We start from the raw sequence: 27762 nt of genomic DNA, 5'->3' as shown, positions 1-27762 counted from the left end.
CGGGAGGACTGCTTGAGCCCAGGAGTTGGAGGCTGCAGTGAGTTATGATCAGGCAACTGCACTCCAGCCTGGGTGACAGAGGGAGACCCTGTCTTTTTTTTAGAAAAAAAAAAAAAAAAGGCCAGGCACAGTGGCTCATGCCTGTAATCCCAACACTTTGGGAGGCTGAGGTGGGTGGATCCCCTGAGCTCAGGAGTTTGAGACCAGCCTGGCCAACAGGGTGATACCCCTTCTCTACTAAAAATACAAAATAAGCCGGGCGTGGTGGCACACACCTGTAATCCCAGCTACTCGGGAAGCTGAGGCAGGAGAGTCGCTTGAACCCGGAAGGCAGAGGTTGCAGTGAGCCGAGATCGTGCCGCTGCACTCCAGCCTGGGCAACAAGAGTGAAACTTCGCTTCAAACAAATAAATAAACCCCCAGTATGTCTTGGCTTTCATCTGCCAGACCTCAACCCTCACCCCCAGGAGATCAGGTCCAGACCACGAGCTGACCCTGGACTCGGGCAAGGGTGAGTTGGTGCAGCCCTGGCCTGCTGGGAGGCACAGGCTGCAGCAGGCTGCCTGGGGCTGAGGCCGGCCACTCATGAACTCACGACCTTGAATGAGCTCCAAAAGCTCTGGGCCTCCCAGGCACTAGGGGGAGTGGTAGACAGAGGCCTCAGCCTGTCCCTGGGCATGCTGCCCCCTCCTCACCTCTTTGTCCCAAATCCCCTTCGTGGCAAAGCTGACAGTCTTATATCACTCTGGAGGAAACTGAGTCAGCCCTAAGGAACAATTCAATAAACTATTTGCTTACTTGAGGATTGGAACTCAAGTCTCACTCAAAGTCTGTGCCATTTTCGTCCTAGCTGTCACTGGCCCTCATCCACACACACCCAAGGACGAGCACCTAACGCTTGCATGCACACTCCCATGTCCGCGTTCATTCACTCACTCATTCATTCACTCATTCATTCATTCACTCACTCATTCATTCATTCATTCACTCATTCATTCATTCACTCAGTGAATGTTGCAGTCACGATCCAAATATTTATGGCCTCTGTGTGTCAGGCACTAGATGGAGGGGCTGGGGCTAGAGCCCCTGATAACTCAGTCATGCCCTAGCTTTCCTGGGACACACATTGTGGTAAGGGGAGACTAAAAAAATTAAGTCAGGCCAGGCACAGTGGCTCATGCCTGAATCCCAGCACTTTGGGAGGCCAAGGCGAGTGAATCACCTGAGGTCGGGAGTTCAAGACCAGCCTGGCCAACATGGAGAAACCCTGTCTGTACAAAAAAATAAAAAAAAATTAGCCGGGCATGGTGGCACGCACCTGTAGTCCCAGCTACTCCAGAGGCTGAGGCAAGAGGATCGCTAGAGCCCAGGAGTTGGAGGCTGCAGTGAACTGTGATCCCACCACTGCACTTGAGCCTGGATAAAAGCAAGACCCTGTCTCAAATAACAATAGCAATAATAATAAAGAAAAATTAAATGCAATGTGTGATGCATCAGTGATAATAAGGGCTCTAGAGAAAAAGGAGGCAGGAAGAGGCTGAGGAAGGTATGCGGTTTGCTATGCAGTGTGAAGTTATCAAGGAAGGCTTCTCGGAAGAGGTGACATTTGAGCAGAGAAATGGAGTAGAGAGTTATGGAGGGAAGATGGTGAATGGGGGGAACATGGTCAAGACCAGGAATATGGTCAAGGGGGGAAAGATGGTCAAGGGGACGCAGCAAATGCAAGGCCCTGAGGCAGGAGCAGCTTGGTTCACCCCCAAAACCCGTGGGGCCCATGCAGGCGACGGGAAGGACAAGTGTAAACCCTTTTCCTTGTCCCTGCAGGTGTGTGTGAACATGAGTCTGCCCCTGTTTACACCCTGCAAGCCTGAAGAGTCCCCAGAAACTGAAAGAAGAAGCAAAGTCCTTTCTGTACCCTCCCTGCCCCCTGTCCCGACCGCGACAAAAGCGACTTCCTCTTTCCAGTGCATTTAAGGCGCAGCCTGGAAGTGCCAGGGAGCACTGGAGGCCACCCAGTCATGGGGGACACCTTCATCCGTCACATCGCCCTGCTGGGCTTTGAGAAGCGCTTCGTACCCAGCCAGCACTATGTGAGTAGCTGGTGGAGGGGATCCCGTGGGGGGGATACGGGAGGGACAGCACAGCCACCCTTGCGGTCCCAGGGCTGACCAGCTCCAGTGAGGACTAACGGGGCAGGGTCTTGGGCACCCGGTCCCTGGTCTTTGAGCCTGGATCTATCCCTCTGATTCCTGGGAGGACAGTTCCCTTGGACCCGCCCTGGGCCCCAGCCCTTTACTGTCCCCACCTGTGTCCCCAGCCAGGCCCTCAGCCTTAACCAGGAGTCCTCTTTCTGCTCTCCTGCCATGGCCAGGCAGCCCAGCGCTCTCTCAGGTCCAAGGCACACTCCTCCAGGGGTTTCGCCATGTCGGCCAGGCTGGTCTCAAACTCCTGACCTCAAGTGATCCACCCGCCTCGGCCTCCCAGAGTGCTGGGATTACAGGCGTGAGCCACCGTGCCTGGCCTGTTTTTTTGAAATGAGGTCTGGAGTGCAGTGGGGCGATTATAGTTCACTGCAGCCTCGACCTCCCAGGCCCAAGCGATCCTCCTGCCTCAGCCCCTTGAGTAGCTGGGGCTACAGGCGCACACCACCATGCCTGGCTAGTTTTTAAATTTTTTGTGGAGATGAGGTTTCACTATGTTGTCCAGGCTAATCTTGAACTCCTCGGCTTAAGCAACCCTCTGGTCTCAGCCTTCCACAGTGCTAGGATTACAAGCGTGAGCTACCGTGCCTAGTCACTTTTCTCCTTTTCTTTGTAACTTTCAGTTTTGAAATTTCAAATTTACAGAAAGGCTACTGGGTATCAAAATGGTACCAGTCACTCCAACAGTCTTTCACCCACATTCATCCACACCTCTCTTTCTGGGGATATTTTCTGAATTATTTGAGAGTGAGTTGAAGACGTGTTTCTTTACCTCTAAATACTAGTTGTTGGGCATTTCTTAAAATCAAGGCATTCTCTTACATAATCACAACGCACGTGTCAAAATCAGGAAATTAACATGGACAAAACACCATTATCCACCCACAGACTTTACTGAGGTTTCCCCGATTATCCTGCTTGTCCTCTGCGGTAAAAACTTTTTTCAGGTCTAGGATCCAGTCAAGGATCAATGTCATAGCCTTTAACCTTCTTTAATCTGGATCAGTCTTTTTATCTTTTTTTTTTTTTTTTGGACACAGAGTCTCACTCTGTCGCCAGACTGGAGTGCAGTGGTGCAATCTCGGCTCATTGCAACCTCTGCCTCCCGGGTTCAAGAGATTCTCCTGCCTCAGCCTCCCGAGTAGCTGGGAATACAGGTGTGTGCCACCACGCCCAGCTCGTATTTTTTGGTAGAGACAGGGTTTTGCCATATTGATTCTGGATCGGTCTTTTTTTTATGAGATGGAGTCTCGCTCTGTCACCCAGGCTGGAGTGCAGTGGCAGAACCTCAGCTCACTGCAGCCTCCGCCTCCCGGGTTCAAGCAATTCTCCTGTCCCAGCCTCCCAAGTAGTTGGGATTACAGGTGCCCATCACCACTCCCGGCTAATTTTTGTGTTTTTAGTAGAGACGGGGTTTCACCATATTCGTCAGGCTGGTCTTGAACTCCTGACCTCAGGTGATCCACCTGCCTTGGCCTCCCAAAGTGCTGGGATTACAGACGGGAGCCACCATGCCCAGCCTGCCTGCCCCTCCCCTCCCCTCCCCTCTCCTCCTGTCCCCTCCCTCCTCCTCCCCTCCCCACCCAGGCTGGAGTGCAGTGGTGCAATCATAGCTCACTAAAGCCTTGACCTCCAAGGCTCAAGCAATTCTCCTGCCTCACCTGGGGCCACAGGTGTGTGGCACCACACCCGGCCAATTTTTGTGTTTTTAGTAGATACAGGGGTCTCGCTATGTTGCCCAGGCTGGTCTCAAACTCCTGGACTCAAGCGATCTTCCCACCTCCATCCTAAAAAGTGCTGGGATTCCAGGTGTGAGCCCCCGTGCCCAGCCTAGGTCCTACTTTTATCTCCAATTTACAGATGAGTCCATTTGAGAGAAGCTGACCATCTTGCCCTGGGTCTCAAGGCTGGGGCGTGGCAGCACTTGGGTCCACGTTTGTGCCCTTTCTGCAATCCAGGACAATCGCAAAGATGTTCCTCACCCTGGCCGGGCGTGGTGGCTCACGCCTATAATCCCAGCACTTTGGGAGGCCGAGGCAGGCAGATCACAAGGTCAGGAGATCGAGACCATCCTGGCTAACACGGTGAAACCCCGTCTCTACTAAAATACAAAAAATTAGCCGGGCGTGGTGGCGGGTGCCTGTAGTCCCAGCTACTCAGGAGGCTGAGGCAGGAGAATGGCGTGAACCTGGGAGGCGGAGCTTGCAGTGAGCCAAGATGGCGCCACTGCACTCCAGCCTGGGCGACAGAGCGAGACTCCGTCTCAAAAAAAAAAAAGATGTTCCTCACCCCAATCCTCTGGGCTTCCTCCAGGGGGCAGTGGGGTCCTGGGTGCACACAGCAAAGCCTCTTTGGAAGCTGAGTGGAGTCCCCCCACGCTGGCCTTCCCCCAGGTGTACATGTTCCTGGTGAAATGGCAGGACCTGTCGGAGAAGGTGGTCTACCGGCGCTTCACCGAGATCTACGAGTTCCATGTGAGTGTGGGGACGGAGGAGGGACAGGGCCCCACCGTTCCAGCTCCACCCTTTGGGGAGGACCTTAGCCCAGGTGGTGGGGAAACTGCAGAACCCAGAATCCCCTTCCAGACCACAGTTAAAGGGGATTTATTTATTTATATATATTTTTGTGACAGGGTCTTGCTCTGTCACCACTCTGAACACCTCATGTTCTCTGATTACAGGCATGAGCCACCATGCTCGGCCTTTTAGGTGGTTTTGAGAGGTATTTAGGTTTGCAGTGCAGGGGCGCAATCATAGCTCACTGCAGCCTCGACCTCTGGGGCTCGAGCAATCCTCCTGCCTCAGCCTCTTGAGTAGCTGGGACTATAGGTGTGCATCACCATGTGTGGCTAATTTTTGTTTTTTGTTTGTTTTTTTTTTTTTTTTGAGACGGAGTCTCGCTCTATTGCCCAGGCTGAAGTGCAGTGGCGTGATCTCGGCTCACCGCAAGCTCTGCCTCCCGGGTTCACGCCATTCTCCTGCCTCAGCCTCTCCGAGTAGCTGGGACTACAGGTGCCCGCCACCACGCCCGGCTAATTTTTTGTATTTTTAGTAGAGACGGAGTTTCACCGTGGTCTCGATCTCCTGACCTCGTGATCCGCCCGCCTCGGCCTCCCAAAGTGCTGGGATTACAAGTGCGAGCCACTGCACCCGGCCAATTTTTGTATTTTTTATAAAGATGGGGATCTCACTATGTTGCCCAGACTGGTCTTGAACTCCAGACCTCAAGTGATCCTCCTGCCTTGGCCTCCCAAAGCTAAGGGAGCATTAAAAGAAAAAAACATTTTTCCCCCTGAAACATTTAAGTAGTCTTACTGAAAACAATAAAACACAGAAACACCAGATACTCATTTTAAAGTAAAACAGACAGGATCTCCCCGAACCTTCCTAGAATGGAACCATTCTTGTCGCTTTCGAAAAAGAAAGCTAAATTCTAGATCCCAAATAAATGCACCTATTGGTAAACATTCTCTTTGTAGTTCACGTCCCTATGTTAGTTATTTTCCTAAATTTTACATTTGTACCTTTTTAAGAATGAGTTGTCAGTTTTTTATTTTGTTTTTCTTTTGAGATGGGGTCTTGCTCTGTCATCCAGGCTGGGGTGCAGTGGTGCGATCACAGCTCACTGCAGCCTCAACCTCCAGGGCTGAAGCGATTCTCCCATCTCAGCCTCCCATGTTGAGATCACAGGCGTGTACCACCACACTTGGCTCCTTTTCCTGATTTGTTTTTTGTAGAGATGGGGTTTCGCTATGTTGCCCAGGCTGGTCTCTAACTCTTGGACTCAAGTGATCCTCCCGCCTCAGCCTCCCAAATTGCTAGGATTACAGGTTTGAGCCCCTGCACCTGGCCAACCTGAGTTTTAAAAGGATCCCTCTGGCGACTGGATTGAGGACAGACAAGAGTGGACGGGGGACACAAGGACGCCACTGTCGTTAACCAGGCCGGGTAGTGGCTAGGGCCAGGAGGGTGGGGTTGGTGGGAAGGGGTCAGATCCCAAAGAGATTTGGGGATTGGAAGCAAAAGGATTTGCTGGTGACTTGCACATGGGAGGGAGGGAGGTCAGTGCCTCTGCTAATCAAGGAATCCAGATTGCCACCGAAATTTCTAGGCCCGAGATAATTAGGTGGTGTCTCACTCTGTCACCCAGGTTGGAGTGCAGTGGCACCAACTCGGTTCACTGTAACCTCTGCCTCCCAGGTTTAAGCGATTCTCTCACCTCAGCCTCCTGAGTAGCTGGGGTTACAGGCGTGTGCCACCACTCCTGGCTAATTTTTGTATTTTTAGTAGAGACGGGGTTTCACCATGTTGGCCAGGCTTGTCTTGAACTCCTGACCTCAAGTGATCCACCCAAGACAGCCTCCCAAAGTGCTGGGATTACAGGCGTGAGCCACCATGCTCGGCCTTTTAGGTGGTTTTGAGAGGTATTTAGGTCACTTCCAATCTCGTGCTTTTCCAAGTGTTGTAAACTACAAATATTCCTTCACGTCTTCTTGTCTTTTTAATGTTTAGAAAACCTTAAAAGAAATGTTCCCTATTGAGGCAGGGGCGATCAATCCAGAGAACAGGATCATCCCCCACCTCCCAGGTGAGCACGGGGCTGAGCCGCCTGTCGGGGGGGTCATTGGCGGGGGCTCACCTGCCCTCCCAGCCCCTTTTGGGCTTGACCTCATGTTCTCTGGTGCCAGCTCCCAAGTGGTTCGACGGGCAACGGGCCGCCGAGAACCGCCAGGGCACGCTTACAGAGTACTGCAGCACGCTCATGAGCCTGCCCACCAAGATCTCCCGCTGTCCCCACCTCCTCGACTTCTTCAAGGTGCGCCCCGATGACCTCAAGCTCCCCACGGACAACCAGTGAGTTTTCACCCTGCCAGGCGGGAGAGGGAAGGAGGGGTGGGACTTTCTGTGTTTTGCAGATGAGAAAACTGAGGCTCAGAAAGGGAAAGCCACCTTCCCAGAGCCACACAGCCAGAAAGAGGAGGCAGATTCCACCCCGGCCCCTGTGACCCCGCCAAGCCTCCACCTTAATCCTTCACACCTCAGGGCACTGGGGGAAGTACTCGAGGCTGGAGGTCCAAAGTCCTGGGTCTTCATCCTGACCCTACGGCCACCTGGTCATGGGACCCGGAGCCGGTCACCACTGCTTTCTGAATGCAGGTTCTCCATTCCTATAATGGGTGGTGAGAATCAGATGAAGCATTGGGTGTCTTGGAGAGCCCCCCAGAAGGACATGGGGTTGATGCCTCTGCTAAGTGCGGGGCATGTCTGGGGTCTCCTGTACCCAGGACCCTGTGTGGAAGGCACCTGAGAGGCTGAGGGAGCTCCAGGCAGGCTGGGGAAGTCCCCTTCTCCACTCCTCTCTGGTCACTGAAGCTCGAAGTGGGGAGCATGAGGACAGGATGTTACCCCTCGTGAAGGCACCCAGGCTGCCAAGACAGAGACAAGCAGCATTGCTCCGGCCGGCACTTATTGACGCTTGAAGGTGTCCCCTGGTCCAAGGAAGGGCGGTTCTCATCAGAGATGAGAGCCTCCCCCGGGAGGCGGGGGAAGGATGGACTCTGCAGTGGGGTCTGCTCCTCATTGCCTGCTCTCTCAGTGCTCCAGAAGGAGAAGGAGGCCGGGCACAGTGGCTCACACCTATAATCCCAGCACTTTGGAAGGTCGAGGTGGGCAGATCACCTGAGTTTGGGAGTTCGAGACCAGCCTGGCCAACATGGTGAAACCCCATCTCTACCAAAAATATAAAAATTTAGTCAGGCATGGTGGCGTGCGCTTGTAATCCCAGCTACTTGGGAGGCCGAGGCAGGAGAATCGCTTGAACCCGGGAGGCAGAGGTTGCAGTGAGCTGAGATTGCGCCACTACACTCCAGCCTGGGTGACAGAGCGAGACTCTGTCTTAAAAAAAAAAAGGAAAGAAGAAAGAAGGTGGCCTGGGAGCCCACAAGAGCATTTTCCAGGCTTAGGGCATCCTTAGGGTCTGCAGAAGGCTGTGCAGTGTCCTCCTCATGTCCCTCCCTTGGGCTGCCCAAGCAGATCTGCCCGCCCCCGTCTCTTCCTGAAGCCCTTCCTGAGCCAGTCCAGTTGCTTTCTTCTCTCTGCAGTGCCCCTGCCCTTCCCCGGGTCCCTCTTCTCTTGGGAAGTTCTTCTGTAGGTCTACCCAGCACCTCTCCTTCCTCTGTGGGAAGCCAAGGGTCTCACCCAGACTGCTCTCTCCTCAGGACAAAAAAGCCAGAGACATACTTGATGCCCAAAGATGGCAAGAGTACTGCGACAGGTGAGAGACGAGGGGCAGCCAGGGGCGGGGTCACCCTGAGGAGACCCAGAGTGTTCAGGGAAAAGAGCAGGGGCTGGGAGCAGGCTGGGAGGGCTCACAGCTACCCTGCTGAAGAATTGGGTCTTTGGGCCGGGTGCGGTTGCTCATGCCTGTAATCCCAGCACTTTGGGAGGCCGAGGCAGGAGGATCACTTGAGGTCAGGAGTTTGAGACCAGCCTGGCCAACATGGAGAAACCGTGTCTACTAAAAATCCAAATTAGCCAGGCGTGGTGGCGGGTGCCAGTAGTCCCAGCCACTTGGGAGGCTGAGGCAGGAGAATCACTTGAACCCGGAAGACGGAGTTTGCAATGAGCCAAGATCGTGGCACCGCACTCCAGCCTGGGCGACAGAGCCACTCCAGCCTGGGCGACAGAGCCAGACTCCATCTCAAAAAAAAAAAAAAAAAAAAAAAAAAAGAAGAAGAATTGGGTCTTTGGAAGGTCCCTGGAGACTGAAAGGAGCCCTTTGCAGGTGGCAGTGCAGAGACCAGCGCAGACCCTTGCTCCGGGCAGCCGGGGGAGTGTTTGTGGCTGAATGAATGAACAGGTTTTGGAGGCCAACGTGGCCTTCAGAGGCGATGCAGGGCTGTGGCAGTTTCTAACATTTATTGCACAGTCACTGCTAATAACAACAATAATAATAATACCTAACATTAATGGAGCGCTTACTCTGTGCCAGCCACTATTTTGTTTTTGTTGTTTTCAGTGACAGGGTCTCGCTCTGTTGCCCAGGCTGGAGTGAAGTGGTGTGATCATAGCTCACTGCAGCCTCGACCTCCTTGGCTGAAGCGATCCTCCCACCTCAGCCTTCCAAGTGGCTGGGATTACAGGTGTGTGCCACCATGCCCAGCTAATTTTTAATTTTTTGGTAGAGATGGGGTCTCACTATATTGCCCAGGCTGGTCTTAAGCTCTTGGCCTCAAGCAACCCTCCTGCCTCGGCCTCCCAAAGTGCTGAGATTATAGACATGAGCCACTGTGCCCGGCTTTTTCTTCTTCTTATAAGGACATGAGGCCTGTTGGGTTAGGGCCCACTCTAATGACCTTATTTTAACTTAATTACCTCTTGCAAGACCCTATCTCCAAATATACCCACACTGTAAGGTACTGGGTGGTTAGGACTTCAACATATGAATTTTGAGAAGACGGATCTCAGCCAATAACAAACAGCATCAGCACCTCCATGGTTGGATGAAGGGCTGGTCAGAAACGCACACTCAGGTCCCACAGTGGACCCACTGAACAGGATAGGCATTTTAGCAAAATCCCAGGCATTTGGGTGCACCTTAAAGTTAGGAAAAGGTCAGGCACTGTGGCTCATGCCTGTAATCCCAGCACTTCAGGAGACCGAGGCGGTTGAATCACCTGAGGTCAGGAGTTCGAGACCAGCCTGACCAATACCGTGAAACTCCATCTCTACTAAAAATACAAAAATTAGCCAGGTGTGGTGGCGGGTGCTTGTAGTCCCAGCTACTTGGGAGGCTGAGGCAGGTGAATTGCTTGAACCTGGGAGGTGGAGATTGCAGTGAGCCAAGATTGCACCACTGCACTCCAGTGACAGAGCGAGACTCCGTCTCAAAAAAAAAAAAAAAAAGTTGGGAAAAGGCCAGGTGCAGTGGCTCCATGCCTGTAATCCCAACACTGTAAGAGGCTGAGGTGGGAGAAACCTTTGAGCCCAGGAGTTCAAGACCAGCCTGGGCATTGTCCCAAGACCTTGTCTTTACAAAAAAATTAGCCGGGTGTGGTGGCATATGCCTGTAGTCCCAGCTATTCGGGAGGCTGAGGCAGGGAGATTGCTTGAGCCTAGGAGTCCAGGGCTGTGGTGAGCTGTGATCACGTCACTGTACTCTAGCCTAGGCAACAGAGCAAGACTCTGTCTCCAAAAAAGAAAATCAAGTTGGGGAAGGCTTGCTAATTGCATCAGATGAGAACAAGGACACATTTGAAGTGTGAGGCTGAAGCCTGGAGAATGCTATGCGCCCAGGAAATGCAGGGCAGCAGACTCAGGATGCCAGCGCCTGTTCTGGAGGCCCAGATGGGCCCTGCAGTGCCCACTCACCCTGCCCTCCTTCTGCCCCAGACATCACCGGCCCCATCATCCTGCAGACGTACCGCGCCATTGCCGACTACGAGAAGACCTCGGGCTCCGAGATGGCTCTGGCCATGGGGGACGTGGTGGAGGTCGTGGAGAAGAGCGAGAGCGGTCAGACCTCCCGCCCTATAGGGCTCTTTCCCCTGGTGCTCAGGAACCCACAGCCACAAGCCCCCTGCCTAGGCTCAGGCAGCCTGGCCCCTGGGAGGACTCTGGCTCCGTTAGGGGCCCTGAATGTCCTCCCCACACTGGGGGCCGCCCTCTCGCTGAGTGAGCACCCTGCGGTGGCTGTGGGCATCTGTGCATGACAGGCTGGGGCGGGGCATGTCTGCGTGTTCTGTCTGGATGGGTATGGGACCGTCTGCTCATTATGAAGTGGGCTCAGAGCTGTGATTCTGTGAGCATGTGTGCATGCATGCATGTGACCTCATTGTCCAGTGTGGTGAAGGTGACATTTCCAAATCTGAGCATTGGACATGAGTGTGTCTGTGTCCCTGTGTCCTCACCATCCCTGATGGCTGCAGGGAGCCGCCGGGCCCTGCCCCGCCCCTCAGTCACATTCCTGCACCTCTGGCACAGGTTGGTGGTTCTGTCAGATGAAAGCAAAGCGAGGCTGGATCCCAGCGTCCTTCCTCGAGCCCCTGGACAGTCCCGACGAGACGGAAGACCCTGAGCCCAACTATGCAGGTGCCCCCTGCCCTCCAAGGCCGTAGGGGTGTGGGAGAAAGGGGCAGGCGGGGCTCAAGGATATCGAGTGACTGCTTTGGAGTCTGGGCTGGTTGCTGGCTTGGCAGAAAAATCAGGGCTGAGACCTCATCGTCTCTGGCTTGGGGGCCCTGGCAGGTTGCGATGCCCTTGGTCTGGACAGGGAACCAGGAGGAGGAGCAGATGATGGGGGAGAGTGGGAGGTCAGTGGTGTCTGTGGGTATGTGGCCAGGTTCAGTGGGAGCTGAAGGATAAGCAGACCTTAGGCTCAGGAAGGAGGGCTGCCTGGAAGTGGGGGCATCATCACTGACCAGAAAGGGAAAACTGGCAGTGCCAGGGCTGGATGGGGCCTGCATTGAAAAAAACTATAATAGAATTGGTTACCATTTTATTTTATTTTATTATTTATTTATCTATTTATTTTACTTGAGACAGCGTCTCACTCCCTTGCTAAGGCTGGAGTGCGGTGGTGCAATCTCAGCTCACTGCAACCTCTGCCTCCCAGGATCAAGTGATTCTCCAGCCTCAGCCTCCCTGAGTAGCTGGGATTACAGGCATGCGCCACCATGCCTGGATAATTTTTGTATTTTTAGTTGAGACGGGGTTTCACCAGGTTGGCCAGACTGGTCTCGAACTTCTGACCTCAGGTGATCTGCCTGCCTCGGCCTCTCAAAGTGCTGGAATTACAGATGTGAACTACTGTCCCTGGCCTGGTTACCCACATTTTAAAATGGAGTGATTTTACCCTTTTATGTGGATTTACAGCTTTTTTTTTTTTTTTTTTGAGACAAAGTCTGGCTCTGTCACCCAGGCTGGAGTGCAGTAATGCAATCTCAGCTCACTGCAACCTTAGCCTCCTGGGTTCAAGCAATTCTCCTGCCTCAGCCACCCGAGTAGCTGGGATTACAGGCATGCACCACCACGCCAGGCTACTTTTTTGTATTTTTAGTAGTGATGGGGTTTCGCCACGTTGGCCAGGCTGGTCTCGAACTCCTGACCTCAGGTGATCCGCCCGCCTTGGCCTCCTAAAGTGCTAGGATTACAGGTGGGAACCACCTGGCCCAGCCTGTGGCTATTGTTTAAACACTGGAAGGCCTGCAGCCCCCAGGCCGACAGTTAGCTGCAGCTGAGCAGTTCCCAGTGCCACGTGGACGGATGCTCTACCCACCTACTCATGGCTGATCTCGTCATATTTAGGTGTCTGGACAGACCGTCATCGTTATGGGATCTCTGGTCCTCGGAGTGGGTGGCAATGAATGGGAGTGGACAAGCTCACCTGGGTGTAGGGGGCAGAGGGCAGAAGTCCAGAGTATACCCCCAGAGTGGGTGCCAGCAGGAGCTTGCCGAGGGATCTGGGATGGAGCAGGAGGGTGGAGGGAGGAGACCCAGAAGAGGGGGAATTGTGGGCCCTGGGTGGGTCTGGAGTGCCTGGAGGAAGCCCAGGCGCAGAGAGGAGAAGACGGGATGGGTGGCGAGCCCCAGGCTGGGCCGACCTCACACTGTACTCTGTGCCCCCACTGTGGACCAGGTGAGCCGTACATCGCCATCAAGGCCTACACTGCTATGGAGGGGGACGAGGTGTCCCTGCTCGAGGGTGAAGTTGTTGAGGTCATTCACAAGCTCCTGGACGGCTGGTGGGTCATCAGGTAGGAGGGCCCCTCTCCATCCAGAGCACCCACCTGAGTCAGCCCCAGCCAGGACGGGGTGTTTGGGGATCTGGGGTGACTTGTCCCTGGGACTCTGGGTAAGCCGCTGCCCCTCTCTGGGCTTAGTTTCCATCTCAGTAGCAGGGAAGGATGAGCGCACCCTTGCCTGTCTTGTGGGGATCCGATGTCCTTGTCCAAGTGGGTGCATTTCTCCTTTGTGAGTTAGGGTCTCTTCCCAACCATCTACTATTATGCCTTCTCTGGCAACATAGTGAACTGTTGTATAAATAATTACATTCCTGGCTGGGCGCAGTGGCTCAGGCCTGTAATCCTTGCACTTTGGGAGCCCAAGGCAGGACGATCACGTGAGGTCAGGAGTTCGAGACCACCCTGGCCAACATGCCAAAACTCTATCTCTACTAAAAATACAAACATGAGCCGGGTGTGGTGGCGGGAGCCTGTAATCCCAGCTACTCGGGAGTGTGAGACAAGAGAATCGCTCGAACCCAAGAGGTGGAGGTTGCGGTGAGCCAAGATCACGCCATTGCACTCCAGCCTGGGCAACAAGAGCGAAACTCTGTCTCAGAAAAAAAAAAAAAAAAAAAGATTACATTATTTTTATTTTTATCATCCCTTTATCTTTTGAAGCTTTCTTGCGGTCAGGTGTGGTGTCTCATGCCTGTAATCCCAACACTCTGGGAAGCTGAGGTGGGAGGATCACTCAAGGCTACAAATTCAAGACCAACCTGGGAAATATAGGGAGACCTCTGCCTCTACAAAAAAAAAATAAAAATTAGCTGGATGTGGTTGCACACACCTGTAGCCCCAGCTACTCAGGAGGCTGAGGCGAGAGGATCACTTGACCCCAGGAGTTGGAGGCTGCAGTGAGCTATGATTGCACCACTGCACTCCAGCCTGGGTGATGGAGCAAGACCCTGTCTCCAAAAAAAAAAAAAAAAAAAAGCTTCCATTGCAATTCCCATCTGTTTATCCTCCAAATGAATGCAGAAATACTAATTATCTTTTTTCTAATTCTGGGGAACACAGAATTCTAGCGGCTAGTGGAGCCATTTCCCTGGAGCCACAGGGCCTCCCAGGTCCTTTCCTGTGTCTTCATTTTTCACAAATTTTTTTATTTTTTGAGACAGGATCTTGCTCTGACTCCCAGGCTGGAGCACAATCATAGCTCACTCAAGCAATCCTCCCGCCTCAGGCTCCCATGTAGCTGGGACTACAGGTGAGCACCACCACATCCGGCTAATGTTTTTTAATTTTTTTGTAGGGATGGGGTCTCACTATGGTGCGAAGACTAGTCTTAAACTCCTGGCCTCAAGAGATCCTCCTGCCTTGGCCTCCCAAAGCACTGGGATTACAGGAATGAGCCTCCATGCTGGGCCTTTGCTGGCGTCTTCAGAGCCCTAGGTCACAGGGCCAGCCTGGCGCCCTGCTGCAAGCTTATCTTAAAGCTAGGACCACAACATGCATACCTGGAGCCGGGCCCTGGGCCAGAGGGCTTTGAGGCAGTATTTCTCAGCCTTTTAGACACACACTCTGTTAACCCCCATCCTGTGTCCCTGATAATCTTCTTGTGATCCTCCCACTAGCCAAGAATTGGGTTTTATGTGAACGTTGTATTATGCAAAGTTTTCCTTCGTTTTTTTTTTACCCCCAAATATAATATTGAGAATAGAAAGAAAGTCTTTTCAACAAATGGTGCTGGAACAGATGGATTTCCATACTGAAAAAAAAAAAGCAAAAAACAAACCTAGCACTGTACACAGTGCTACCTCACACTGTACACAGATGTTTACTTCAGATGGATCACGGGTTTATCCCAGAGTAAAACCTGAAACTAGGCCGGGCGCAGTGGCTCATGCCCGTAATCCCAGCACTTTGGGAGGCCAAGGCGGGCAGATCACGAGGTCAGGAGATTGAGACCATCCTGGCTAACACGGTGAAACCCCGTCTCTACTAAAAATACAAAAAATTAGCCAGGCGTGGTGGTGGGTGCCTGTAGTCCCAGCTACTTGGGAGGCTGAGGCAGGAGAATGGTGTGAAACTGGGAGGCGGAGCTTGCAGTGAGCCAAGGTAGGGCCAATGCACTCCAGCCTGGGCGACAGTGCGAGACTCTGTCTAAACAAACAAACAAACAAACAAACAAACAAACAAACCTGAAACTAAAAACCGTGTGGGGCCGAACGGGGAGCTCACGCCTGTAATCCCAGCACTTTGGGAGGCTGAGGCAGGTGGATCACTTGAGGTCAGAAGTTCGAGACCAGCCATGACCAACATGGTGAAATCCCGTCTCTACTAAAAAACTACAAAATTAACCAGGCGTGGTGGTGCATGCCTGTAATCCCAGCTACTTGGGAAGCTGAGGCAGGAGAATTGCTTGAACTCGGGAAGCAGAGGTTGCAATGAGCCGACATCATGTCATTGCACTCCAGCCTAGGCAACAAGAGCAAAACTCTGTCTTGGGGTTGGGTGGGGGAAAAGCATTTGGAAGAAAGCATAGAATTTGGTGGCTTGGAGGTAAGCAAAGCTTCATAGGAGACAGAAGGCAGTTAACATAAAAGAAAAATTGGCAAATATAGTCTTCCTTTTTCTTTAATTTTTTTGGGAGGCAGAGATAGGGGTCTTGCTATGTTGCCCAGGCTGATCTCAAACTCCTGGCCTCAAGTGATCCTCCCACCTAGATCCCTCAAAGTACTGGGATTACAGGCGTGAGCGACCGTGCCCTGCCCATTCTTGCCAATGTCTTATAGCAAATACCTGTCCCCTGCTGTGACCTGGATCTGCTAACCTCCACCCCTGCCTAGACTGGAAGGATTGCTGGAAGGGTCTCAGTTGCACAGATCAGGAAACTGAGGCCCACAGAGGCAGGTGTCCGGTTGTTTGCAACCTCTCAGCCTGTCCTAACCCCAATTGTTCAGAGAGAGCCCTGAAACCCCCTCCTCTGAGCGCCCCCCGGTGACTGCCCCAGCCTCAAGGGCTGCCTCTGTTGCAGGAAAGACGACGTCACAGGCTACTTCCCGTCCATGTACCTGCAAAAGTCGGGGCAAGACGTGTCCCAGGCCCAACGCCAGATCAAGCGGGGGGCGCCGCCCCGCAGGTGAGCGGGGGTCCCCGGGGCTGGCCGGGGTCGAGGGGGGCGCACCACGGGTTCGCTCGGTCTAGGCCGGAGCTTGTCAGTGCCGGGGCGGGGGCTCTCAGCCTGGGAGAGGCAGGACCCTCACCGGGGAAAGGGGCTGGACGCGCCTGGCCGCGGTGTGTGGCTGGCACGGGGGCGGAAGGAAAGCGGCGATGCCCGGGGGCTTTGGGGATGGGCAGTCCCGGGGGGCCCCCCGGAGAGGGGGGCAGACCGAAGGCTGGCGAGGGGCGTGGAAAACCTCCCGGGCTCTGCTGCAGGGCAAGGGTCCGTGTCGTGACGGGGGCAGCCGCCTCTTGTCCCGCCCGGGTCGTGCAGACTAACGGCCCCCTGCTGCCCCCCACTTCCTCGGACCAGGGGTGCCCATCCGAGTCCCTAGGGGTAGGGGCGCGCTCGGGCTTTGACAACGCCACGTCTCGCTGGGCCAGGTCGTCCATCCGCAACGCGCACAGCATCCACCAGCGGTCGCGTAAGCGTCTCAGCCAGGACGCCTATCGCCGCAATAGCGTCCGTTTTCTGCAGCAGCGACGCCGCCAGGCGCGGCCGGGACCGCAGAGCCCCGGGAGCCAGCTCGGTGAGTGCAGCGGGAGGGGGCAGGAGGGGCAAGCCCTAGGGGCGGAGTCAGCGGGAGAGGCGGGGCCAGAGGCAGGGCCAGAGAGCAGCGGGGCGGGACCAGAGGGCGGAATCAGAGGGAGAGGCGGGGACTGGAGGCGGAGCCAGAGGAGGAGCGAGCGCTAGGGGGCGGAGCGATCCCTAAGAGGCGGAGTCAGAGGGAGAGGCACAACCGGGAGGCGAGGCCAGAGCGCGGAGCAGGAGTTAGAGAACGCGGCGGGGCGGGGCGGGGCCAGAGAGCACTGTGGGCGGGGCCAGCGTGCGGGGTGGGGCTTCTGACTCGGCCCCGCTCTCTGCCGGCAGAGGAGGAGCCGCAGACGCAGCGCTCTAAACCGCAGCCTGCGGTGCCCCCGCGGCCGAGCGCCGACCTCATCCTGAACCGCTGCAGCGAGAGCACCAAGCGGAAGCTAGCGTCTGCCGTCTGAGGCTGGAGCGCAGTCCCCAGCTACCGTCTCGGCCCTTCCCGCCCCGTCCCTGTATATACGTGTTATATAGAGCCTGGTGTCTGGACGCAGAGGGCAGCCCCGGCCCCTGTCCAGCGCGGCTCCAGCCACCCTCAATAAATGTTGCTTGGAGTGGACCAGGGCTCTGCAGGGACGCAGGGAGGGCCGGGCTCCGCCCCAGGGTTATTTCTAAGTTGAGGACAGGAGGTTGTGAGTTCTGCTGGGGGGAAGTTGCAAGAGCCGAGGTCTGGTTGCATGCTGCCCTGGCCTTGGCCAAGAACAGGTTTGCACAAGGCCAAGTGCAAGAGAAACTCCCGGTTTCCTGCTGACCGTTTGGTCAGAAACCACCTGCTCGGGCTCTGGCGGAAGAGTCCTGAAGATGGGTGCACACAGTGCAGCGGGACAGCCCTGTCTCATGACAGGAGACAGGCTGCCGTCCAGGGTGCAGGGGTGACCTTATAGCTGGGATAAAAAGAAAATATTGTAACTTAGGTCCGAGGGCAGTGGCTCACGCCTGTAATCCCAGCACTTTGGGAGACCGAGGTGGGAGGATCACTTGAGCTCAGGAGTTCGAGACCAGCCTGGCCAACATGGTGAAACCCTGAATCTACCAAAAATACAAAAATTAGCTGGGCGTGGTGGCACGCGCCCATAATCCCAGCTACTGGGGAGGCTGAGGCATGAGAATCGCTTGAACCCGGGAGGCAGAAGTTGCAGTGAGCCGAGATGGTGCCACTGCACTCCAGCCTGGACTACAGAGGAAGACTCTATCTCAAAAAAAAAAAAAAAAAAAAAAAGTAACTTAGGTACAGGGTGTCCTCTGTTATTCACTGAGACCGTGCCCTGGTTATGAGGTTGTACCAGAAAGCAAATATTCACTATGCACACAACCTCACTGCTCACCCTAGCATTGCTGCCAGCCTGTAGCCTGAAAGCTTTTGCTCTGAGGGCAGGTCTTTCCCCAAAATGCAGAACCGAAGGTGCAAAGTGAAGCTGCCAGTCTTGCAAAAGATGTAACTTGTCACGAAGGCCACGAGTGGCAGGGAGAGCTGTCCCACATATGCGGAAGTGGCTATGTGAGGACGGGAGAGGCGGGTCCCTTAGAGATAAGAGACAATCATAAGGGGAAGAGATGCTTGTCAAGAGAATAGGCTGACCATCGAAGGACTGACAGAAGCTTTCAGAAAACCACTGGATGGCTGGGCACAGTGGCTCAGGCCTGTAATCCCAACACTTTGGGAGGCTGACGTGGGTGAATCACTTGAGGTCAGGAGTTCGAGACCAGCCTGGCCAACATGGTGAAACCCCATCTCTACAGAAAATATAAAAATTAGCCAGGCGTGGTGGCACAAGCCTAGAATCCCAGCTCCTTGGGAGGCTAAGGCAGGAGAATGGCTTGAACCCGGGAGTCAGAGGCTGCAGTGAGTCGAGATTGTTCCACTGCACTCCAGCCTGGGTGACCGTGCAAGACTCCTTCTAAAAAAAAAAAAGAAAACCACTGCAGCTCTAAACTAGTTCTGCATTTTTGCAGACCCTGGTTTGCTGGAAAAGCCCAGCACCAAAGGCTATCATACAAAGCTGTGGGAAATTGAATCACCAACGCTCACCCCTTCTGCTTGTTCAGTTGCAGTTATAACCCTTTTATTAAATACAGTATAAAATACCACGCCTCTAATCCCAGTGCTTTGGGAGGCCAAGGTGGGAGGATTGCTTGGGGCCAGGAGTTCAAGACCAGCCTAGGCCACACAGTGAGACCTGTCTAGACAAACATTTTAAAAAATTAGACAGGTGTGGTAGTGTGCACCTGTAGTCCCAGGCTGGGTGGGAGGATCGCTTGAGCCCAGGAGTTTGAGGCTGCAGTAAGCTGTGATCATGCCACTGTACTTCAGCCTGGGTGACAGAGCAAGACCCCGTCTCTAAAAAAAAACAAATTAAAGGCCAGGCTCAATGTTTCACACCTGTAATCCCAGCACTTTGGGAGGCCGAGGCGGGAGGATGACTTGAGGCCGGGAGTTCGAGACCAGCTTGGCCAACATGGCGAAACCCTGTCTCTACTAAAAATACAACAACAACAAAATTAGCCGGGTGTGGTGGTACACGTCTGTAATCCCAGGTACTCAGGAGGCTGAGGCGGAAGAATCTCTTGAACCCGGGAGGCAGAGGTTACAGTGAGCCGAGATCGCGCCACCGCACTCCAGCCTGGGCGACAGAGCATGACTCTGTCTCAAAAATAAATAAATAGCCCAGGCGCGGTGGCTCACGCTTGTAATCCCAGCACTTTGGGAGGCCGAGGTGGGCGGATCACGAGGTCAGGAGATCGAGACCACAGTGAAACCCCGTCTCTACTAAAAATACAAAAAAATTAGCCGGGCGTGGTGGCGGGTGCCTGTAGTCCCAGCTACTCGGAGAGGCTGAGGCAGGAGAATGGCGTGAACCCGGGAGGCGGAGCTTGCAGTGAGCCGAGATTGCGCCACTGCACTCCAGCCTGGGCGACAGAGCGAGACTCCGTCTCAAAGAATAAATAAATAAATAAATAAATAAATAAATAATAAAAATAAAAAATATACATACATATAAAAAAGAAGAGAAAATACTTATTTTCATGATTGTTTCATTTTTTTTCCAAGCTGAGGTCCTGACCAAATGTTTCCCAGTGGTTTTTGTATATTTCCGATCCCCTCAAAGTGGCCTTGCAGGTGCTGGGGAGGAGGGCTCTCGGTGGGTGGGTGATTGGGAAGCCACGCCCACAGGGAAGGGAGAAAAAAACTAAAGTTGCCTGCTCTAAGGGCTGCACCTCTGTTTAGCCAACAATTTTCTTGAGGCCAGTCATAGTGCTGGGCTCATTCCATCATCTGCAGTTCTGAGATCAACACTGTCTGGTAGGTGTTTTATGGATGAGGAAACCAAAACTCATAAAATTAATTACGTGGTTTGCTTATGAAATAATGCAAGAAAGTGACAGTGCTGGGAGGTGGAACCAGGTTTTTCTTTTCTTTTTTTTTTTTTTTTGACGGAGTTTTGCTCTTGTCACCCAAGTGGAGTACAATGGAGCGACCTCAGCTCACTGCAACCACTGCCTCCCGGGTTCAAGTGATTCTCCTGCCTCAGCCTCCAGGACAGCTGGGATTACAGGTGCCCACCACCCTGCCTGGCTAATTTTTTCTATTTTTAGTAGAGATGGGGTTTCACCAGGTTGGCCAGACTGGTCTCGAACTCCTGACCTCAGGTGATCCGCCTGCCTTGGCCTTCCAAAGTGGTCGAATTACAGGCATGAGCCACTGCGGCTGGCCCAGGCTTTTCTTTTTGATTCTAAAGGCCTTCTAGATCCAGTACTTTATCCTGACCCTGCAGAGCTCAGGATCTGTGGTTCAGGCCTGTGGCTCAGAGGAGGGAATGTGGCACACAGGTACGTGCCAGGCCAAGTGTGAGGGGGTCTGGCTTCCAGGGCCCTCTATAGACCCTTGGGGTCCCAGGGCCTGTGTTGGAGGAGAGATTGGCTCTTTCCTCTGCCCATCCTGGGATGAGAAGTCGGGGACTTGGGATAGATGCAGTGCAACACATGCCCCTGAAAACTGACAAAGATCCACCAAATCCAGCTCCTACTCCTAGGCTGGGCCCCTGCCCATCTCCCTGGACCACACGACTCTCAAGGGCTGTCGTTTGCAGACACCCCGTTGCCCTACTAAAAACCTCTCCTGGCCAGGCTCGGTGGCTCACGCCTGTAATCCCAGCCCTTTGGGAGGCTGAGTTGGGTGGATCACCTGAGGTCAGGAGTTCCAGACCAGCCTGGCCAACATGCTGAAATCCTGTCTCTACTAAAAATACAAAAATTAGCTGGGTGTGGTGGGGGGCGCTGGTAATCCCAGCTACTCGGGTGGCTGAGGCAGGAGAATTGCTTGAACTCGGGAGGCAGAGGTTACAGTGAGCTGAGATCATGCCACTGCGCTCCAGCCTGGGCAACCGAGAAAGACTCTGTCTCAAAAAAAACAAACGAAAAAACTTTCCCAGCCATTCAGTCATTCCTACAGTCTCAGCTCAGTCCCATGAGTGACAGTGCATATCAGTGGCCATCATATCTCAAGCCATCCTGGTCCCAACACACATTCCTGGGGCCTTGGGAATTGATTCAAAGCAGAAAGCTTCATGAATGGTCCGGCCAACAGAAGGCAGCCTAGGCTGAGCCCTACTGTCCCCTCCCTATCATCTGATTGGTGGACTATCAGGGAGCCACACACACGACAGATGATGAGGGCAGAGGCTGCATGACAGATACCTGCTAGGTCTCCGTGTCAGGCACAGTGGCTGCTTAGGAATGAAGCACATGGGCCGGGTGTTGTGGCTCACGCCTGTAATCCCAGCACTTTGGGAGGCCGAGGCGGGTGGATCACTTGAGGTCAGGGGTTCAAGACCAGCCTGGCCAACATGGTGAAACCCCGTCTCTACTAAAAAATACAAAAGTTAGTTGGGCGTGGTGGTGCATGCCTGTAGTCCCAGCTACTCAGGAGCCTGAGGCACGAGAATCACTAGAACCTGAGAGGCGGAGGTTGCACTGGGCCAAGATCACACCACTGCACTCCAGCCTGGGCGACAGAGCGACACTCCATCTCAAAAACAAAAAGTGAAGCACATGGACTTTGGAGTCACATGGACCCTGGTTTGAATCCTGACAACTCCTATAATGGCTGTGTGACCTGGAGCGAGCCACTCAGCCACTCCGAGCTTCAGCTTCCTGTCTATGAAAGAGGGGGCTGCTCTGGTCCTGCTGCACAGCCACACCTCTGATATGTGGTGTCAACAAGTGCTCACTTCCATCAAGACCTGGACTTCCCTTCAACTCCCATTATAAACCAGCCCATCTGGGATTCCTTCTCCAAAAGAGCACTGAGCTTGCCAGACCCAGCTGTACCTGAAGTCAACGACAGGAACCGCCTGGAGGGGGGTCATTTCCCTATGTCTAAGGATAGGCACCTGGGCTCCAACTGGGCTCCTGGCATGGGGGTTGCTCTCTCCCTCCTGCACGCCCTGTCATTTTTATCAAAGTCCTTTTCTCCATTGCTTCCTGAGTGGGTCATTAGGTGGAGATCCACAGCCTTCCTCCACCCTGGTCACATGAATTCCCCTGATCTGGAAAGTATTCACAATTTTGTGTCACTAATTCCAGTGACTAACAGAGATTACACACACACACACACACACACACACACACACGCGTGCCTTCAAATGACAACCTGCCAGGAGAAAAGTGCTATTAAGGGGAAGATATCGCTTTGGGAAGCCGAGGCTGGTAGATTGCTTGAGCCCGAAAGTTTGAGACTAGCCTGGGCAACAAAGGGAGACGCCGTCTCTACAAAAAAAAACGGAAACAAAAAAACCCCACAAAAATTAGCTGGGCATGGTAGCATGCACCTGTAGTCCCAGCTACTTGGAAGGCTGAGGTGGGAGGATCACTTGAACCCAGGAAGCAGAGGTTGCAGTGAGCCAAGGTCGCACCACTGCACTCCAGCCTGGGCGACAGAGCTAGACCATTTCCTTGTTTCCAAAAATAAAAAGCGAAACGATATTATTGGGTCAACAGAGAAAACTAGAGTATGAACAGTAAACTAGATAAAATAATTGCAACAATGTTCAATTTGCTGAAGTTGGTAAAGGAAACGTGATTGTGTAAGAGAATATCCCTGTTCTCAGAAAATACTCACTGAAGTATTTAGGGGTAAATGATGTATGTAACTTTCCCTTGAACGGTCCAGGAAAAAAATGCACATCCATTTATACACGTATCATAGATACTCATAGACATTTGCTTATACACACTTACCATAGGCACTGATTATAGATACACATACACACATATGAGAGAGAGGGAGAGGGAGGGAAGGGGGGAGGGAGACAAAGTGATGGAATAGTGAAACAAGTGTAAAATGTTAACAATTGAGAGTCTGGCTAAAGGGCATGTGAGTATTTTCCATACTATTTTTATTTTTGCAACTTTTCTTTTTTTTTTTTTTTTTTTTTGAGACAAAGTCTCACTCTGTCGCCCAGGCTGGAGTGCAATGGCACAATCTCGGCTCACTGCAACCTCCGTCTCCTGGGTTCAAGTGATTCTCCTGCCTCAGCCTCCTGAGTAGCTGGGATTACAGGCGCATGCCACCATACCCGGCAAATTTTTGTGTTTTTAGTAGAGACAGGGTTTCGCCATGTTACCCAGGCTGGTCTCGAACTCCTGACCTCAAGTGATCCACCCACCTTGGCCTCCCAAAGTGCTGGGATTACAGGTGTGAGCCACGTGCTTGGCCACAACTTTTCTGTAACTATTCATAGTATATAAAAAACAAAAAACAAAAAAACCTATTTTTTTGGTTTTCCTTTTAAACTGACCTTTCTGGTCTGGGTTTTCTTATTTTATTTTTTTTTTTTTTTTTTTTTTTCTGTCACCCAGGCTGGAGTGCAGTGGCACAATCTCGGCTCACTGCAAGCTCCGCCCCCCGGGTTCACGCCATTCTCCTGCCTCAGCCTCTCTGAGTAGCTGGGACTACAGGCGCCTGCCACCACACCCGGCTATTTTTTTGTATTTTTAGTAGAGACGGGGTTTCACCGTGGTCTCGATCTCCTGACCTCGTGATCCGCCCGCCTCGGCCTCCCAAAGTGCTGGGATTACAAGCGTGAGCCACCGCGCCCGGCCGGGGTTTTCCATTTTAAACCTGATTTTTCTGGTTCCAGGTGAAGGCAGAGAGAGATAACATAGGATTATAGTATGTCAGTATGTTTTCAACTATTTCTCCAGAAACTTGGAAACATATTAGACCATGCGGGATACCATGCAGATGGGAACGGGGGATAAATGTGTGTTCATATATACTCCTCCACAAATACACATGTCTCGGGCTGGGCGCAGTGGCTCACACCTGTAATTCCAGCACTTTGGGAGGCCGAGGCAGGCAGATCACTTGAGGTCAGGAGTTTGTGACCAGCCTGGCCAACATGGTAAAACCCTATCTCTACTAAAAATACCAAAATGAGCCGGGCGTGGTGGTGGGCACCTGTAACCCTGGCTACTTGGGAGGCTGAGGCAGGGGAATCACTTGAACCCAGGAGGCAGAGGCTGCAGTGAGCCCAGATCGCCCCATTGCACTCCAGCCTGGGTAACAGAGTAAGACTCTGTCTCAAAAATAAAAAAAACCCAAAAACCAAAAAGCAAATATACACGTCTCTCTCCCTATTTCTCTGTTGATTGATTTAAACTTCAAGATGCCAACTACAGTGCCTGTCAGGGTGGCAGGCAGGTAATGTGAATGAATGAAACAGGCCAGGCATAAGAAAAGTCAACTACCAATAATACAATAAAAGTTTCTTGATTTTTACTGAATAGTGAGGCATACAATGTCATATAAACAAGTATGATACTGCAGATTATATTTCTGATTCAAAGTGGAAAAAAACTGAAATAAACAAATGTTTAAGAATTCATTTTGTCGCCGGGCGCGGTGGCTCACGCCTGTAATCCCAGCACTTTGGGAGGCCGAGGCGGGCGGATCACGAGGTCAGGAAATCGAGACCATCCTGGCTAACACAGTGAAACCCCGTCTCTGCTAAAAATACAAAAAATTAGCTGGGCGAGGTGGCGGGCGCTTGTAATCCCAGCTATGCAGGAGGCTGAGGCAGGAGAATGGCGTGAACCCCAGGGGGTGGAGCCTGCAGTGAGCCGAGATGGCGCCACTGCACTCCAGCCTGGGCGACAGTGAGACCCCGTCTCAAAAAAAAAAAAAAAAAAAAAAAAAAAAGAATTCATTTTGTCAGCTGGGCACAGTGGTTCATGCCTGTAATCCCAGAACTTTGTGAGGTCGAGGCGGGCAGATCACCTGAGGTCAGGAGTTTGAGACCAGCCTGGACAACATGGTGAAACCCTGTCTCTACTAATAGAAAAATTAGCCAGGAATGGCCGGGCGTGGTGGCTCACGCCTGTAATCCCAGCATTTGGGAGGCCGAGGTGGGTGGATCACGAGGTCACGAGATCGAGACCATGGTGAAACCTCGTCTCTACTAAAAATACAAAAAATTAGCCGGGCGCGGTGGCGGGCGCCTGTAGTCCCAGCTACTCAGGAGGCTGAGGCAGGATAATGGCGTGAATCCGGGAGGCGGAGCTTGCAGTGAGCCAAGATCGCGCCACTGCACTTCAGCCTGGGCGACAGAGCAAGACTCTGTCTCAAAAAAAAAAAAAAAAAAGAAAAATTAGCCAGGAATGGTGGTGCACGCCTGTAGTCCCAGCTGCTCAGGAGGCTGAGGCAGGAGAATCGTTCGAACCCAGGAGGTGGAGGTTGCAGTAAGCCGAGATCACACCACTGCACTCCAACCTGGGCAACAGAGCAAGACTCCATCTCAAAAAAGAAAAAAAAAATCATTTTGTCATCTCCCAATCCCTTGGGACTAGAAGACACCAGCCTTTCCCACCATAGGGCCCTGCCAGGAGTTTTCTCTCCATCATGTTGCGATGTGGAGTACAGAATCCCACTGGGAATCCTTTAACTGGGAGCAGTATTTTGTTTTGCTCAGTTTCATAATGGAGAACAGCTGTTCGCAGATGTAGGTGCTCCCAAACATGGAGAGAATCTTTGCGCAATGGCGCTTGTATTTTGGGTAGCTGCCCCAGAGGTACTTGTAGAATTCTGGTATTCCCACCTTGTCGTATTTCGTCTTCAGGACCGTGTTGCATTGCAGGTCGATAACCTCCATCTGGAGCTCCTCGTGCACACTGTCGATCTTCGTGGAGAACGGGGAGCTGAACAGAGTCAGTTCGCTTTCGTAGAGTTTGAAATCAGACAGCCTTTTCTGGAATTCGGTCTTGAGTTCTGCGATTTTGGGAATGTAGTTCAGGCCATCGCTTTCATTTCTGGAAACCGATTTCAGGGTGGGAAAGTGGGCCAGATTATTCCTCGCCAAATGAGTCTCCCAGAGGCACAGTTTTGCTAGGAACGCCCGGATCAGGTCATACATCTGCGTGACGATTTGGGAGTGTCCTTGGAGAGAGATGTTCAAAGTGTTCAGATGCATCGTCATGTCAACCAAGAAGGCCAGGTCTCGGATCCAATCTATGGAGCTCAGTTGAGGCAGGGGTTTCCCTCTGGATGACATGAAGGAGTCGATTTCTTCCAACGATTCGAAAAATCTCTTTAGCACCAGCCCGCGACTGAGCCACTTAATCTCTGTGTAGTACAGGAGGCTACCATATTGGCTGTCCAGCTCATAGAGCAAGGTTGTGAACTCGCTGTGGTTCAGTCCCCGGGAGCATATCCAGTTCACGGACTTCACTACCACGTCCATGACGTGGTCCATCTTTAACTTCTGAGCACAGAGTGATTCCGGATGAATTATACAACAAATGGACTTCAGTTCCGCACCCTTGCAGAACGTCGCCACCCTGGACTTCAGTTTTGTGACAAGCCCGTTATTGGCATCCACCATCGCTGGGGTGCCAGTAGAGGCCACGCTTATTAATTTCGACCAGTCGATACAGAACTTTTTCAGGCTCTTCTCAACACGCGAAAAGATCTCGTTTCCAGATTTTGTACCCGTCATGGGCACCGTGTCCAGAAGTTCTTCGGACACATCGAAGTTCTCATCGACGCCGCGGATGAATATGGCCAACTGGGTGGTATTATTTATATCCGTGATCTCATCGATTGCGATAGAATATGCCACAAAAGACCTGATTTTTTCACGTAATTTCTCCCATAAGTTCCCAGCCAGGTCCTCTACAGGCTGCACAGGGGATTTCTGGGTTGGACCTGGGTTTGCAAACACTTGTTTTTGCTCAGGACACTCGGTGTCTGACGAGCCTAAGAGATACTTCCTGAGCCCTTTTTTCAGCTCGTGAAGCTTCTCGTCACGCATTCTTTCCGTATATTGGTCATAGTGCTTGCTGTGGTTGGTTTGATAGTGGCGTCTTAGGTTATATTCTTTGGACACAGACATGCTTTGTTTGCATATGAGACATGTTGGAATATTCTGTACTTCCACGAAGAAATACGCTCTCTCCCACTTTTCTTGAAACACACGGCCCTCCTGGTCTATCTTTCGTTTTCCCACTTTTGACAGAGACAGGGAGACAAAGATATTTCACTTTTCTCTTATCACTACTATGAGGAAAACAACAGCAAATGCTTGATGACGCAGGAGAGGGAGGAAGCGGGCAGGGTGGGGAGTGGTTAACAGGAGGGTGACCCACCCTGCAGAGAAGGAGGGCTGACCCTCAACTCCAGCAAACCACTGCCAGGACGCCAGCTGTGGCCAGATCTTCAGGTTTTCTTTAGAAAACCTGAAGACTGAATTTTTGTTGTCATTGTTGTTGAGACGGAGTTTTGCTCTGTCGCCCAGGCCGCAGTGCAGTGGCATAATCTCGGCTCACTGCAACTTCTGCCTCCTGGGTTCAAGCGATTCTTCTGCCTCAGCCTCCTGAGTAGCTGGGATGACAGGCGCCCGCCACCAGGCCCAGCTAATTTTTGTATTTTTAGTAGAGATGAGATTTCACCATGTTGTCCAGGCTGGTCTCAAACTCCTAAACTCAGGTGATGCACCCACCTCAGCCTCCCAAAGTTCTGGGATTACAGGCAT

General features: G+C 52.6%; 2 protein-coding genes across 2 annotated transcripts in view; one reads left to right on the top strand and one right to left on the bottom strand.

Annotated features, from left to right (window-relative positions):
• Window positions 1-1974: 1974 nt before the first annotated feature.
• On the top strand, window positions 1975-17916 carry NCF1 (neutrophil cytosolic factor 1). The gene is made up of 11 exons (XM_032756534.2): window positions 1975-2090; window positions 4595-4675; window positions 6713-6788; window positions 6889-7054; window positions 8419-8474; window positions 10592-10714; window positions 11183-11290; window positions 12837-12954; window positions 15962-16066; window positions 16531-16676; window positions 17018-17916. The coding sequence occupies exons 1-11, from the start codon at window positions 2019-2021 to the stop codon at window positions 17137-17139; spliced, it is 1173 nt and encodes a 390-aa protein (XP_032612425.1). The 5' UTR covers window positions 1975-2018; the 3' UTR covers window positions 17140-17916.
• Window positions 17917-24475: 6559 nt separating this feature from the next.
• The window catches only part of LOC116810372 (general transcription factor II-I repeat domain-containing protein 2B), a 56107-nt gene continuing 52820 nt past the window's right edge, over window positions 24476-27762 (bottom strand). The window contains exon 14 of the mRNA XM_058437050.1: window positions 24476-27236. Within this exon, the coding sequence (XP_058293033.1) occupies window positions 25633-27236 (1604 nt within the window). The 3' untranslated portion in view covers window positions 24476-25632. The remainder of the gene's footprint in view (window positions 27237-27762) is intronic.

The sequence above is a fragment of the Hylobates moloch genome, unplaced genomic scaffold, assembly GCF_009828535.3.
Source record: "Hylobates moloch isolate HMO894 unplaced genomic scaffold, HMol_V3 SCAFFOLD_1, whole genome shotgun sequence".
Lineage (NCBI taxonomy): Eukaryota > Metazoa > Chordata > Mammalia > Primates > Hylobatidae > Hylobates > Hylobates moloch.
Note: the sequence above shows the minus strand (reverse complement) of the source record. Positions and strands in the feature narration are given on the sequence as shown.

What these genes read in the sequence shown, in the direction of transcription:
- NCF1 (XM_032756534.2), top strand. Translation starts at nt 2,019, where the DNA reads ATGGGGGACACCTTCATCCGTCACATCGCCCTGCTGGGCTTTGAGAAG. An exon ending in CCCTGAGCCCAACTATGCAG is followed by an intron (nt 11,291 to 12,836) that starts GTGCCCCCTGCC and finishes ACTGTGGACCAG; the next exon opens with GTGAGCCGTACATCGCCATC. An exon ending in CGGGGGGCGCCGCCCCGCAG is followed by an intron (nt 16,067 to 16,530) that starts GTGAGCGGGGGT and finishes TCGCTGGGCCAG; the next exon opens with GTCGTCCATCCGCAACGCGC.